General features: G+C 43.7%; 1 protein-coding gene and 1 long non-coding RNA gene across 8 annotated transcripts in view; one reads left to right on the plus strand and one right to left on the minus strand.

Annotated features, from left to right (window-relative positions):
• LOC311437486 overlaps nt 1–7,737 on the minus strand; it is a 26,656-nt gene extending 18,919 nt beyond the window's left edge. The window contains exon 1 of the long non-coding RNA XR_014693518.1: nt 7,548–7,737. This is a non-coding gene — a long non-coding RNA (uncharacterized lncRNA). The remainder of the gene's footprint in view (nt 1–7,547) is intronic.
• The window catches only part of RGS6 (regulator of G protein signaling 6), a 252,914-nt gene continuing 247,256 nt past the window's right edge, over nt 6,813–12,470 (plus strand). The window contains exons 1-2 of one of the 7 annotated variants that reach the window (XR_014693507.1): nt 6,813–6,987; nt 7,186–7,388. Coding sequence is in view for 3 of the 7 variants with exons in the window: in XM_084520804.1 (XP_084376930.1) it covers nt 8,470–8,475 (6 nt within the window). In the remaining 4 variants the exon portion in view is untranslated. Of the gene's footprint in view, nt 6,988–7,185; nt 7,389–8,447; nt 8,476–12,470 lie in introns of those variants that run through there. The other 6 variants (XR_014693508.1, XR_014693509.1, XR_014693510.1 and 3 more) reach the window with 6 other exon arrangements.

Below are 12,470 nucleotides of genomic sequence, written 5' to 3' on the forward strand. Positions count from 1 at the left end.
CGAAGGAAGAAAATACTCCAGCATAAGTTCTCTAAGCCACCGCAAAAGGAAAAATTTTACTCAGGCTGAGGTGGTCCTATGGGGTGTTAAGGACTTTCTCAGTGTTTCAATATTTATGCTTTCCTCTGTGTTATTGCCATTAGCTGCTGAGCAAAAATCTGAGAAGCCTTTTAAGAAGGAAGGAAAAAGTAAGACAGGCAGTATCTTACGAGTGACTACCTCTTGGGAATGCTAATAAAAGTGCACCTCAAGACATTTCCCACAATTAAATATTTCAATGAAATATAGAATTTGCATCACTGCTGCTCAGTCTCTTTTGAAGTCTGAGTCCCATCAATATTTTAGTAAAAGAATTTCCTGGCAAATGACAACAAGAAAACAGAAAGAAAGAGTTTTAAACAACTAGCTTGCAGAAGCTAGTTAACTTATAAATGCCCATACCAAAATCCGTTAACAGACCTTACTCAAACAGATATTTCATTGTCAAAATGTAAGGATGAGTTGCGTAAGTTCCACAGAGGATTGCTCTAGGTCTGGCAGTATTCATTAAATTCATTAATGAGCTGGATGATGACACACAGAGAATTGTTATTAAATTTGCAGATAATTTCAAGCAGCAAGAGACTGCAAGTATGTTAGAAGCCAGGATCAAACTTCAGTGATCATGATAAATTGCAGATATGATCTGGAAAATGTGGGAAGCATTCAATATAGGAAGAGCTACCTTTAGACAGTAATGAGGAGCTACAGAAATGCAGGACAGCAAAGAACCATCTTCAAAGCGATCCTGTGGTTAAAGATGTAGCAGGCATTGTAGACCACAAATAGAACAGGAGTCAATAATGCTGGGCTAGTGCAAAAGAAAGGAACACCATCCTGCGCTGCCTGTGCAGGTGCAGATTCCACAGGATTGACCAAGTGTCCACAGGATGGACTAATCAGAATTGGGTGGCATGAAAAAAACATAGACTGTAAGGAAAAAGAACCAATGCTGTCTAGCCTGATGCTGAAAAATGGACAAAAGTCTTTAAAAAAAAAAAAAAAAAAAAAAAAAAAAAAAGTGGCAGTTTGTTCCAAAGAGAACAGGGATAATCTGCTCTCTATATCCATGATGAAGGACAAGAAATAATGGGTTCCAATTTTAACAACAGAGATTCATCTTCAATATCAGGATGAACACAGATAGCATTTCCCTAAACACAAGAATAAATTTCCTGGAGTGTCTTTGGTATCTCTGGCACTGAATGCCTTCAAGGACGTGTCAGTAGTAACTTAGGCACAGCTGATCCTACCTTAGGCAGTGGGACAGGCTAAGGGATTTTCAGTCCCCTTCTGTGCTACAATTTGATAAGAAGCAGAAAGAAAGAAAGAAAAACAAAAAACAACCCACTGAGTAATTTACATGTTTAGTTAAAATTAACTATACTAATCTGAATATGCATCACTGCAGTCAGCTTCTGGGGAATTTAGCCTTCAGTTGCTAAGAATGTAAGCAAGAGCAAGTTGAAAATTTCAGAATTTGTAACTTGTCAAAATTTGAGCAGATTTTCACAGAACGACACATCCTTGTCACCCAGGCCCATCTCCTTGATACATTTTTAATGGTAGCCTCAAAACATGGGAATATTCAGTTACAAGAATATATTTAACATGGGAAAAAGTGTTTTTTTTTTTTTTTTTTTTTCCTTCCCCTCCAGATCTCACTGGAGGGAGTTAAACAATTTTTGCTGAAACTTTAAAAAAAGTGAAGATGAAAAATTAGAAGCCAGCCTTGTGTTGATCCATAAAATGAAACATTTCAGCCAAGAGGCCATAGTTTCATAAAAGTATCAACAATCTGAACACAGGGTGCAGTACATCAAAAGAAAACAGACCTTCAACTAATAGTGGAACTTTAACCATGCCCACTGTAGTTATTCACCTGCAAGTGAGGGCTTACTGTTTCATCAGTGTGTATAATGCCCTTTGAGATCCTGATAATGAAGTGTATTTAAAGATTTGTGGTGTTGATAACAGTGATGCAGATTTGAAGCAGTTTCTTGGATGAGAGAAAAAAATGAAACCCATGTTTTTGTAAAACTGGTCTTATATATTATTTATTGAGCTTTCCACAAGTATGTTATTCTCACGTTCTTGTTTAACAGAGCAGAGGAGTTTGGAATGTTTCTAATTTAAACGGGCTCTATCGGTCTCTATTACCATAGGTTAGCAGGCTTACCGAATTAAGGAGTGTGTCATCAAGAGTTTCTGGTGAAGCTCTTCTGGCTGCAGAGGTGGAAGCCCAGGATCCATCTCATATTTCGCACCACTGAGATTTGTACAACTGCTCGAGACATCTGGATTTGTAGGTAAGAGGGATTTGCAAAGCTAAAGGTAACTTCAGCCATATCTTCTCCCATGTGTGGTACTTTCTCAGCAATAATTGAAAAATCATCCATTAATATTTGCTTGAGCTTGAAAGTGATTTTTAGGTACTATTCTGATTCAAATTGTAGAAATCTTTGACTGCTCAGACTTTACTGCTGTTAACAGAAAAACAAGTAAACAGAAACAAAGTAAGTAAATAAATATACACCAAAAGCAAATGTCAAGTGTTAAACTCCACTGCCCAAACCAAAAAATTCACTGTGGTGTTCAGCTACATAAATTAGCCAAAGGGGGAGAAATGGCACCATATGGTTTAGATAAACCATCAACAGCCTGTAAAGTTTTTATAACTATTATAGGTTAGATTTTTTTATATAGAAATACTTGCGTGTACACAAGGCGAACATGTATAGATAGATACAGACATACATGGACATGCATTTTGATGCTGGAGCTGTGTTAGTGGGTACTATAAATCATCCAAGCACAGAAAAGAAATATGTTTTATGGTGGTGTTTGCAATTTCTTCCATATGTTAAATGCTTTTCAAAAGCAGGAGATTATATTGTTTCTGCTGTGACAAATGTACAGTTTAATAAGATGCAGATAAACAGTGATGAGAGGGCTATAGCATACAAACAGCATGATCAGGACTATGGAAGGCACATACTGCATCTTGCTAGTTTCAAGGTTTTTATAAACACATTTCATGCCTTCCTCCACACTTCAGGCTCCTCATTCCCACCGCACACCAGCTCCCATCACAGCTTATGTAATTAATCATGATAAAACCTATTTCAAACAGAAAAAGTCCACAGGAATCTTCTGCAGTGTTGCAGAAGAAAATAGCCAAGGATTTTGTAATCTACTCAAGGCGAGTATTCCTTATGCACCTTTTCCAGTCCAGTAGGAACAGACTGACTGGATAGAGCCTGAATTCAATGCGAATTCACCCATTCCTGCCATTTAGCGCAGAGAGCTTTCATAATACTTAGACATTGAATGTGGCAAAAGTGGAGAATCTACCTGGCCCTGGAAAACCTGGCAAGTTCTGATGAGATTGATGGCAGGATCCTGACTAAAGGACAGAAAAGAAGAAACACTGATAGCCATCAAGGAACTGATCTCCTGGTGATTAGAAAGAAGTGGCGGAGAGATTTTAGCAGAGTCCTTGCTGTTAAAGATAGAAAAAACAAAAATCCCCTCTAAAGACATGCTGTTAGCACAGGAAAGCCGGAGACTGCTGATCTCACTCGGCTAGTGCTCTGATTTGTTCAGATCTTCAAGACAGGAGAGAAAAGGACACCTCTGTTATGCTTGAGCAAGTACTAGAGTGTTCAGGAAATGGTATCATTTCCCTTCTGATTAGCTGCATTGCTCTTGGTCCTATTCGGGATTCCAGTCCCCAAACTGTTCCCAGACAGCATGAGACAAAGCTCCTTACACAAACCTCTGTTTAAAACATCCAGCAAATAAGGTCTTCTAAACTGTCCCTGGTGTATTTGCAAAGAATGCAGATTTCTTTTCCACAGTATTTTTTTATTGATAAAAATGAACAGAGGGTCCATTACTAATGGCGTTCTGATATTTTAAACTTTATACAAAGAATTTCTTCTCAGTATTTTTGGTTTGGTGATTTCTCCAGACTGAAGCAACAAGTCCTCCCATGCCTGAAATTCACCACTGGTTATTTTTTTTTCCATTTTTTTTTTTTTTCCTAATGATGAGAGGTCAATGAGAAATTTGTCAAAGATCACCCAAAATTTCAGTTGCGAAGACAGCTGCAATCCTGTTGCACAAAGACAGAAATTCAGTGGAGCTCAACAAGGGTGGTGCATGCTGGCCCTGCGGGGCTCTGGATGTTTCCTATTATGTCAGTTTTGTTCTTATAGCTCTCATAATCCTTGTAGATATAGAGGTATACATTTGGCTCATTCTGTTTAACTCGTGGCTCAGAAACTGTCAGTACTTGCTACCTGCCTTCTTCAGCCTGACAAGTTCAATTTCTGCAAAACATGTTAACGTGGATCAAAGCAAACCTCTTGTGGGCAGAGATCCCTGTGGGAGAGTTCTCCCTGGAGAGAAAGCTTCTGCACTCGTAAAAGTCTGGCAGATGGGGCAGCATCTCCTAACCGGCTTTCCCTCTAGGGAAGGGTATGCACAGGAAGGACTCGGTGGAGCATGGCCCAAGTACTTGACTGTCTGCTGATAAAAGTTCCCGAGAGGGAACTTCTGATGGAGGTGAAAGGAAGAGCCAGCTTTCTGCAGACCTCAGTTGGTTTGGGGTGGAATGGCTGAAATCAACCATTTTGCCAACTGCTGCCTTTTTCTGCGGAATCCGTACAGAACTTAGTGCACAGAGTAGAGCATTAGAAGTTTTTGAAGTCTTGCCCTATAAAGACGAGCTAAGAACTGCAGAGGAGTACCATGAAACTGTAGCTGAGAATACCTACTGGAAGTAATGCAAAGCAAAAAAAGAGTGAACATCACTTGATCTGCAGCTTACTGGTTACAACGACAAGATGCAGAATGGTTTTCTCCTTCTGAAACTCCACAGAGGGGAAGTCAGGGGGGGAAAATTAACAGCACCCCATAACTCACTCCTACTGAATGCTAGGATGAGTCTGTACTGCTTGTAAACCTTCAAACTTGCTAGTCAATCTAGCCACCAATTTGATAAGGTTAATTGAAAGTTTACAAAACAAAGGATTCTTCTGTAAAAAGCTGAGGAAATCAAGACTGCTGCTACGGTCTGATACCTGAAACTGTACCATGAAATAAGCAAAGGGCCTTGAACTGACGCTTAAAAAAAAATCTACAGTATGTAACATAAAAGATATGCTAAAACCTCCTTAAAGCTACAAAGAAATTATGCTATAGCAGTTCTAAGAAACAAAATAGGAGAGAAGAAGAATTAATGCATGAGCTAAGGTCTTATTTAGTTTGCTGTAGGAATGTCTGTAAAACCTATTGCTCTGTTGTTCTAATGATGTAGGCTAAGACACAGGAGATAAGAAAAGCCAAGGCACTGAAAGCTGTTGCAAAACTAGGTCACTGTTAAATTAAACATTTTATGAAAAATAGAACCTACCTGGAGCAACTCTGAAAACCTCTTTGCCTTTTTCATGCACTCGGCTACAGAGGGGCACTTACAGCACCTCACTGCGTCCATGGGGAACAGCCCCAGCTTAGACAAGTCTCGGCACTGACACCTGAGGCAGCAGCTCCATTTTTTTCTTGTAATTAATGCTTATTGAATCTTTTTGAAGGAAGTGCCACAGGGTAATGTGTAGTTATTGGATCAACAGCCCTGTGAAGGGAAAGCACTGACCCAGCCTCGGAGCACCGCAGATATGACAGCGAGCAGGACAGCTGGCACTGGTCTTGTGAGCACCAGTGGGTATCGCCCTGGTGTCACAGCCACTGCACACAGTGCTGGAAACTTGCACCTTCCAAAGCTGGGGTAAAATGACCCCTTTACTGCAGTCTGGATGAGAAATTTTTAGGAGAGCATAACCAGGTGTGTGGGAACTTTTCTACGGCTGCAGTCATCAGCATAAGATGGATAACTTTATAAAAGGCATGGTTTAGATTTTTTTTTCTTCAGAATTTATCACTTGAAAAATTACAACTGTTCCAGGTACCAGTCATTGCCAGGGAGCCAGTGTGCAAGGCACGCCGCAGCCGCAAGATACTGGGACATCCCTGCTTTTGGTGCCAACCAGCAGGCCCATCGCATATAAGCCTGGTTTTGATAACATCCAAATGAAGTAACTCCTCAGGATCTTAGGAAAGGGGAGAAACATGGACACTACGCAGGGGCTTTTAAGATAGGGTAGAGATGTTGGTAAATGCTCTGGGTAGAGATGCTTCCCAGCATCTGTCCGGGGGCTTCTCACAGACATTGGGGTCCTTTCAGGGTGAGTTATTTCTGGAGGAAAAGGAAAGGAATAAAAATCTTATCCTATCTGCTGGAGAAGCTGGTGGAGCACATCCCTAAGAAGCGTGCAAGCTACTTTGCACAGCTAATTAATGTGTGGAAACTCATTCTAGCCAACAGCAAAGGCTTGTGCCCATGTGACGGATCTGCTTATAAGAGCTGTGCATCTCCGAGTGATTTTGTTGAAGGCGGTGTGACTGATAACGGTTTGGCGGTGCAGTAATAAACACAGAAATAAGTAAGAGCGCGGGACAGGCAGAAGGCAGACTCACACTCTGCACGGCCGCTGAAAACAGCAGGAGAACAAAAATCAGCGAAAAGGAAGAGGGAGGCTCGCAACCCGGAGCAAAGACCTCGCTGAAGGCAGGGACCGAGCAGGAGGCAGTGCCTGTATTTCACCACAGGTTTGGGCACCTGCAGGCGGCCCGAGGGCGCCGAGTTCCTCGGGGAGGGTCCGGAGCCCCTCGGCCGCCCCCAGGTACCGGCAGCGGGGCTGGGGCCGGGTCCGCCCCCGTCCCGCCCCGCCGGCCTCGGGCTGCCGGCGGGAGGCGCGGTGCGGCCGCTGCCTGCCTCCTGCCTCTCCTCCTCCTCCTCCTCCTCCTCCTCGCCGCGGCCTGAGGGGCGCTGAGCAGAGCGGCGAGGCGAGGTGGGAGAGCCCCGCGGGTGCCTCGGTTGCCAGGGTAATGGGGGCGGCCGCGGGCAAGGGGCGGGCGGGTCCCCGCTGCCCCCCGGGGGGCTCGGGCGCTGCTGGCGGGGCCCTTTGCGGGCTGGGGCCCCGCTGGGATAAAGGGGGGGAGCCCCGGGAGGGCCGGGGAAGGGGCCGGTGCCCCGCGGGGGGAACTTGGAAGCGCGGCGGTGACGGCTCCCTCCCTCGGCAGGCAGAGCCCGGAGCCCCCCGCACCCGGAGCGTCTCCGCGGGCATTCACCGGGCACAGGAGCGGCGGCGAGCCGCGAGTGTTTCTCCGAGGGAAACGCGGATTTTCCTCCAGATCACGGCACCTGCACCGACACAAGCGGCGCCCGACGGACCCCTCTGCTCGCCCCCGCTGGACACAGCCCTCGCCGGGGCCAGGACGGCCTGGTAAGTCACTGCGAGGGGCTGCCACCGTCCTGCCCCCGTGACACCGAAGGGTTACGGTGGCTCTCGGCTGGTTTCTGTTTTAGGAAGTGCCACCGCGTAGGGATGGGAGAGGAGGAAAAATCCGCCTTCGGTAAACGACACCACGCTGCCAAAACTCACCTTCACGCTGGCATCCCGCCCCGTGCATCGGTGGCTCCCCACCCCGGGGAACGCCGCGCTCGGGCTGTGTTGGTGCGCTTCTGTGGGAAGTGCTGGGAGAGCTGCGAGTGTGAAAAGCGCCTGGTGAAGGCACGGTGTTATTTGTAGTTGCTCGCTGAAGAAATAGCAGAAGAGGTTAACTGTAGTTCAGAGCTTTGGGGATGGAAGGCGTTTGATACCATCTTAAATGATCTCTGAGGTTGATTTGGTTTTACATAGATGCAGAAGGCTGTGCATATTTTCCTTCATCCATTTCTTTTTCCTTTTTTTTTTTTTTTTTTTTTTTTCTTTGAATGCCAGGTTTGTCCTAATCTTGCAGCTCAGAAGAGCTAGCAATTGTTTGCTGTGGAGTTATGATTCATAACGCTTCCTCGCCAGCTGATTGTGAACGCTTCCACTATACTGCCTTGTAAATCTGCTTAAAGGAGAGGTCAGATGTTGAATTGGAGTTGTGGACTTGGAGGCATGGGGTTATAAGCACAGAATAATAGTACTTACTGCTTGAATGTGTATGTGAGATGCTGAAGAAACTGTTTAGACCCAGACAACATCGTCATTATTTTTAGATGCACTGTTCATTTTTCTAGCAACACGACTAATAAAGCAGTCAGGCAAGCATTCCAATTTCCTTCCTAACTGGCTACAACTGTGGTGAACTTTTTAAATAGCGCTTTTTTTTTTTCCTCTTAAAGTGTAGTGGTAATCAGAAATAGTTACTTGCTACATGTCATGCTGAGGTTTATAAGCAATAGATGTTTAAAGATTGCTGTTCAACCTAGCTGATGAAGTTTTCTAGTTTCCCTTTACTACCTGGCCCAATATGAAGCTGTGTGTAGGCACTGTTGATGCTGCCTGCCTTCGTTTCTCTCCGAAGCTTCCTGTGATGCAGGTAGTGCAGACATCTGTTTTAACCAAAATGACACCTGAGGGTAAGAGGAAAAAGCATGTCCTCGGTAAGCAGTGATTACCTCCTAACCCCTGATGAGGTGCTCCGGTGCCTGGCACGTAACTGGTGGAGGCCACAGGTATGCTGTAGGTGAGCAGAGCCCTGTTCATTCCTGAGAGTAACTCTGCCTTAATGCTCATGGGAGGAGAGCTGAGCACAGGGGCTGGAAATGCTGGGATCTGTCACTGTCCCCTCGAGCAGCCAAGGAGGGGAGAGAAGGAGAGGGCAGCACTGTCCCAGCAGACTGCAGCAAACTAGCAGATGGCGGGGGAAGAAAAGAAGTTGCTGTATATGGAATAGCAGGAGGGCAAAATAGCTGCAGTGTGTCGTCTTAATGCTGTGTGTTAGTCTGTGGAGAAACTTCTGAATGTGCCGTGGCTTGTGCTTCCTGATGGAATACGAGGGTGTTGCTGGGTGATTATTTTTTTTATTCTCTTTCATAATGTGAGCTTCCAGCTTTTCAAGAATGAAGGGATAGCTAACCCAGAGGCTCTGGCTTGAAGTACCTTTGATTTCTAAATCCAACCACGCAGCTGTAAAGCAGCAGCAGGAGGGTGGGCACTTCTGCCCTTCTGAGCAGCTAGTGCGTTCTGTGTGCTGGGTGCCTGGCACTTAAGAAGCATTTCTGCAAACACATCTAGGCTCTGTAGAGGGCAGATTGTATGAGCAAACAGGTCCACAGCACTGAGCAGCTCCAGGGTGTTTCAGAGGACAAGTATTTCATCTAGTTTTCAGAACTGACATGCCCCTGGTTCCTTGTGGGACTTTTCTCAGCTTGTTCACGATTGCATTAGTGTAAGAATTCATACCATGTTATTATAATTACAAAGAAAACTCAGGTACAATAGGATTATGATGTTGGTAATTTGGGGAGGTGTTTCTTTGTGTCAGTCTTTGAACTGCTGCCACCAACGTGGCATGAAACAGTGCTCTGCCATCTAAAGTATCAAATGAGATGTAAGCTGGGCATCGGGGCCTTGTGTTACTTCTGAAGATGTAGTAGTACTTTGAGCCCTGAACACTTGCTGCTGTCTGCATGTTAGAGAAAAGCTGACCAGGAGAAGAGCTGTGCTGGCCGAGCACATTTCAGAAGCACTTAGGTGCCCCTTGGTGATGATGGATACCTTGGGTGGTTTGCAGAAGCATCTGGACAAGTCAGTCGCTTGGTTCCTGTTGAGTTACACGCCTGATTCCTCAGGCTAGAAAATTCCCTCCTTGCATCTTTGAGCACTGACACGTAGTTGAACATCTTTCTTCATATTCTGAACTGAATTGCTAAGCTCCTACACCTCCAAAAACTTTTTTTCTGCAAATTTCTGCCTTTACTCAATCTCTTAACTTCCTGTGTAGTGACCCTTTGTAATGTCAGGACGCTGCTTGAGTTGTGCCCTTGAGGTGGTGTTTTATAGGAGTTTTGATGTGGCTAGAAGGCACGCAGTCTGAAGTAATTTGAAAAATTTGGCATATCTTTATACACTTGAAAAGATAAAAATAGATGTATTATGGAGGCTAATGGGGATGGATTACCCTTATCCTTTAATGATAGAGTGACTTTTAAAGTTGTTGTTTTTTTAAGGATGCTGTTAATATTAGTGAATCTGCAATGTTTTCTTAGTCCATATACATTTTACCATGAAAAGACTTTTGCATAATTTTACTTACTGTTTTTAGCTGGCGTGATAGCATAGTGTGGTGGCTGGGGAATGAACTGATTTCTGCTGTTGTGCTTTATGAAGAGAGGAGCAAGAAAGAGGAGCTAATTTGTATTTTCCTCAGTGGTTGTCAAGCTCTAGAAAGATTGTAGAGTCAAGAGAGACTGCTGCTACCCACTTGTGTCACATCACATCTCTGGCTGTTTTTTTTTTTTTTTTTTTTTTTAACTTCCCTGTAGATGATAGCAAAGATTGTGGAGGGAGATGTAGATTAAAATTTCAGCAAGCAATAGAGTTCTGGCATTTTGGTGTCCCAGGAGCTCTGCATTGTCATGCTGGAAGCAGCTCTCTGTTCCTTGACCCAAGAGCAGCAGAAGGTGGCACAGGTACTGCACCCAGCCTGCCTGGAGGTGGTGGGGGCCATGAAGTAGCTTGGCAGTGAGGAGGAATTAGTGCATATTTTAAAATTTTATTTTATTTTTGCCAGGAATCTTCAATTCACGAGAGTCACAAATGTCATCCCGGTGAAGAGGAATGCTATGTCATCTTTTTCACTGTACTTATAGAACCTGGCAGCAGTGGTGAAAGATTCACAGGGTAGTTAAAAGCTCCTCGGATTGATTAATACAGACCTACTGTGCTATGGGGATGTGTGCGCTGAGCAAATGAAAACTAATGGCTTGAAAGCCAGGGTTTATATGTTCAATTTATTGCTCTGTCATCCGTTATGTGAATATGGGAAAGTCACTTAATTTCATTGTGATTTAGTTTACCATTTTGTAAATGAAAATAATATTTGCCTCTGTCACAGATGTGCAACTAGTTCTAGCTCATGCCTTCACTAGTGAAACTGCAGTCTGGCATGGACACTTATTAGGTCAATTAAAGGAGCTGCCTTCCTATGAGCATTATAGTGTAACAGCAGGGTAGTAAAGCATAGCAGCATTCATAATGCACATGGCATATATGGCTATTTGCGGTAGTTGAGTGAGGGCATTGTGGAGTTCAGGATAGAGGAACCACTGCAGGGGGATTTTTAGGCTCTGCTGTACTGTGTGGGTGCGTGAACTCGAGCTAGCTAAGTCAGGAGTGCCTCCAATGCTTTTTACATTGTAATTACTGACATGATTTGGACTTCATTTGCATCTGTAAAGGCTATACGTTGCTGAGATAAACAGCTGGGCAGTGAAATCATAATATATTGCATAATGTCCTTGAAGTACATGGAATGCAACCAGGGCTGTTGCATGGTGCCACATCTTCAAAAGCACCTGTGCCTTTGGGTAGCAAATTTCCCATTTAATTTTATGCAGGGCACTTGCAATTTTCCACCCTCTTGAGAATGAACATCCAGCAAGAACTCTCAGCACTTTGGGATGTTTTAAATGAGATTGCACAGTCACCGATCAATGCAGGAGTGAATTGGTTGTTATATCAACTTGCATTAGACTACTTGAAGAGAGTTTTATTTTACCAAACTCCATTTGGCACAGGGAGCTTATGTGGAGTGATTCTGAAGTGGGAATCTAACAGGTACTGGGGTATTTATTTTCTTATTTTAATATTTTGATTTTCTTGTCAGCCCATATTTGAGCATCCATTAGCTTGCACTTCTTCTCATTTAGTTTTTCTTTTTAATCAATTTTCTTTAGCTCTTTTCAACTTACCGGATATAGTGGAAACTAGAAAATGCAGTCTGTCCCCCAGAAGTAGTTTACTGTGTTTGCAATTAATTTTTTCTATGGGGTATGAGATACAAGGCGCTTCAAGAGACGGTTTGTTTGATGGATGAACTTCGTGGGCAGGATGCTCTTAGCACACCTTGACTGATCCAAATAAGATGTTTTTTAAAAAAAGGGATTTATATGGGAAGAGGGATTAGAAGTCTACCCTCAAGCATTATATTATCAGTGTAGTCAGTCATCTCGTTTTCCACAGTGAATGATTTTGGCCAGAAAGCTGGCATTGTTGCAAAACAACAAAATACAGCTTCAGCTCTTTCCTTTGCAGCTGCTCCTTGCAGGCTGATAGCACTGTATAAATACTGCAGTTGCTTGGGATCACCAATTCAGATGAAGATCAAAGTTGGGCTATGCTTCTCTTTGCATTTCTAAACTCGCATACTGCTGACGCTTATTTCAGTTGAATATTCAGCATATATTTGCTGTTACATTCTCTGCGACTATCCTTGGTAACAGCATGTTGGCTCAGAGCTTTTCCAAGAGCCCTTGTACTCACAGCAGTATTTTATTTTTTTACTATTATTATTGGAAGGTGGAATGATGA

The sequence above is a fragment of the Aythya ferina genome (assembly GCF_964211825.1).
Source record: "Aythya ferina genome assembly, chromosome: 5".
NCBI classification, from domain to species: Eukaryota; Metazoa; Chordata; class Aves; order Anseriformes; family Anatidae; genus Aythya; species Aythya ferina.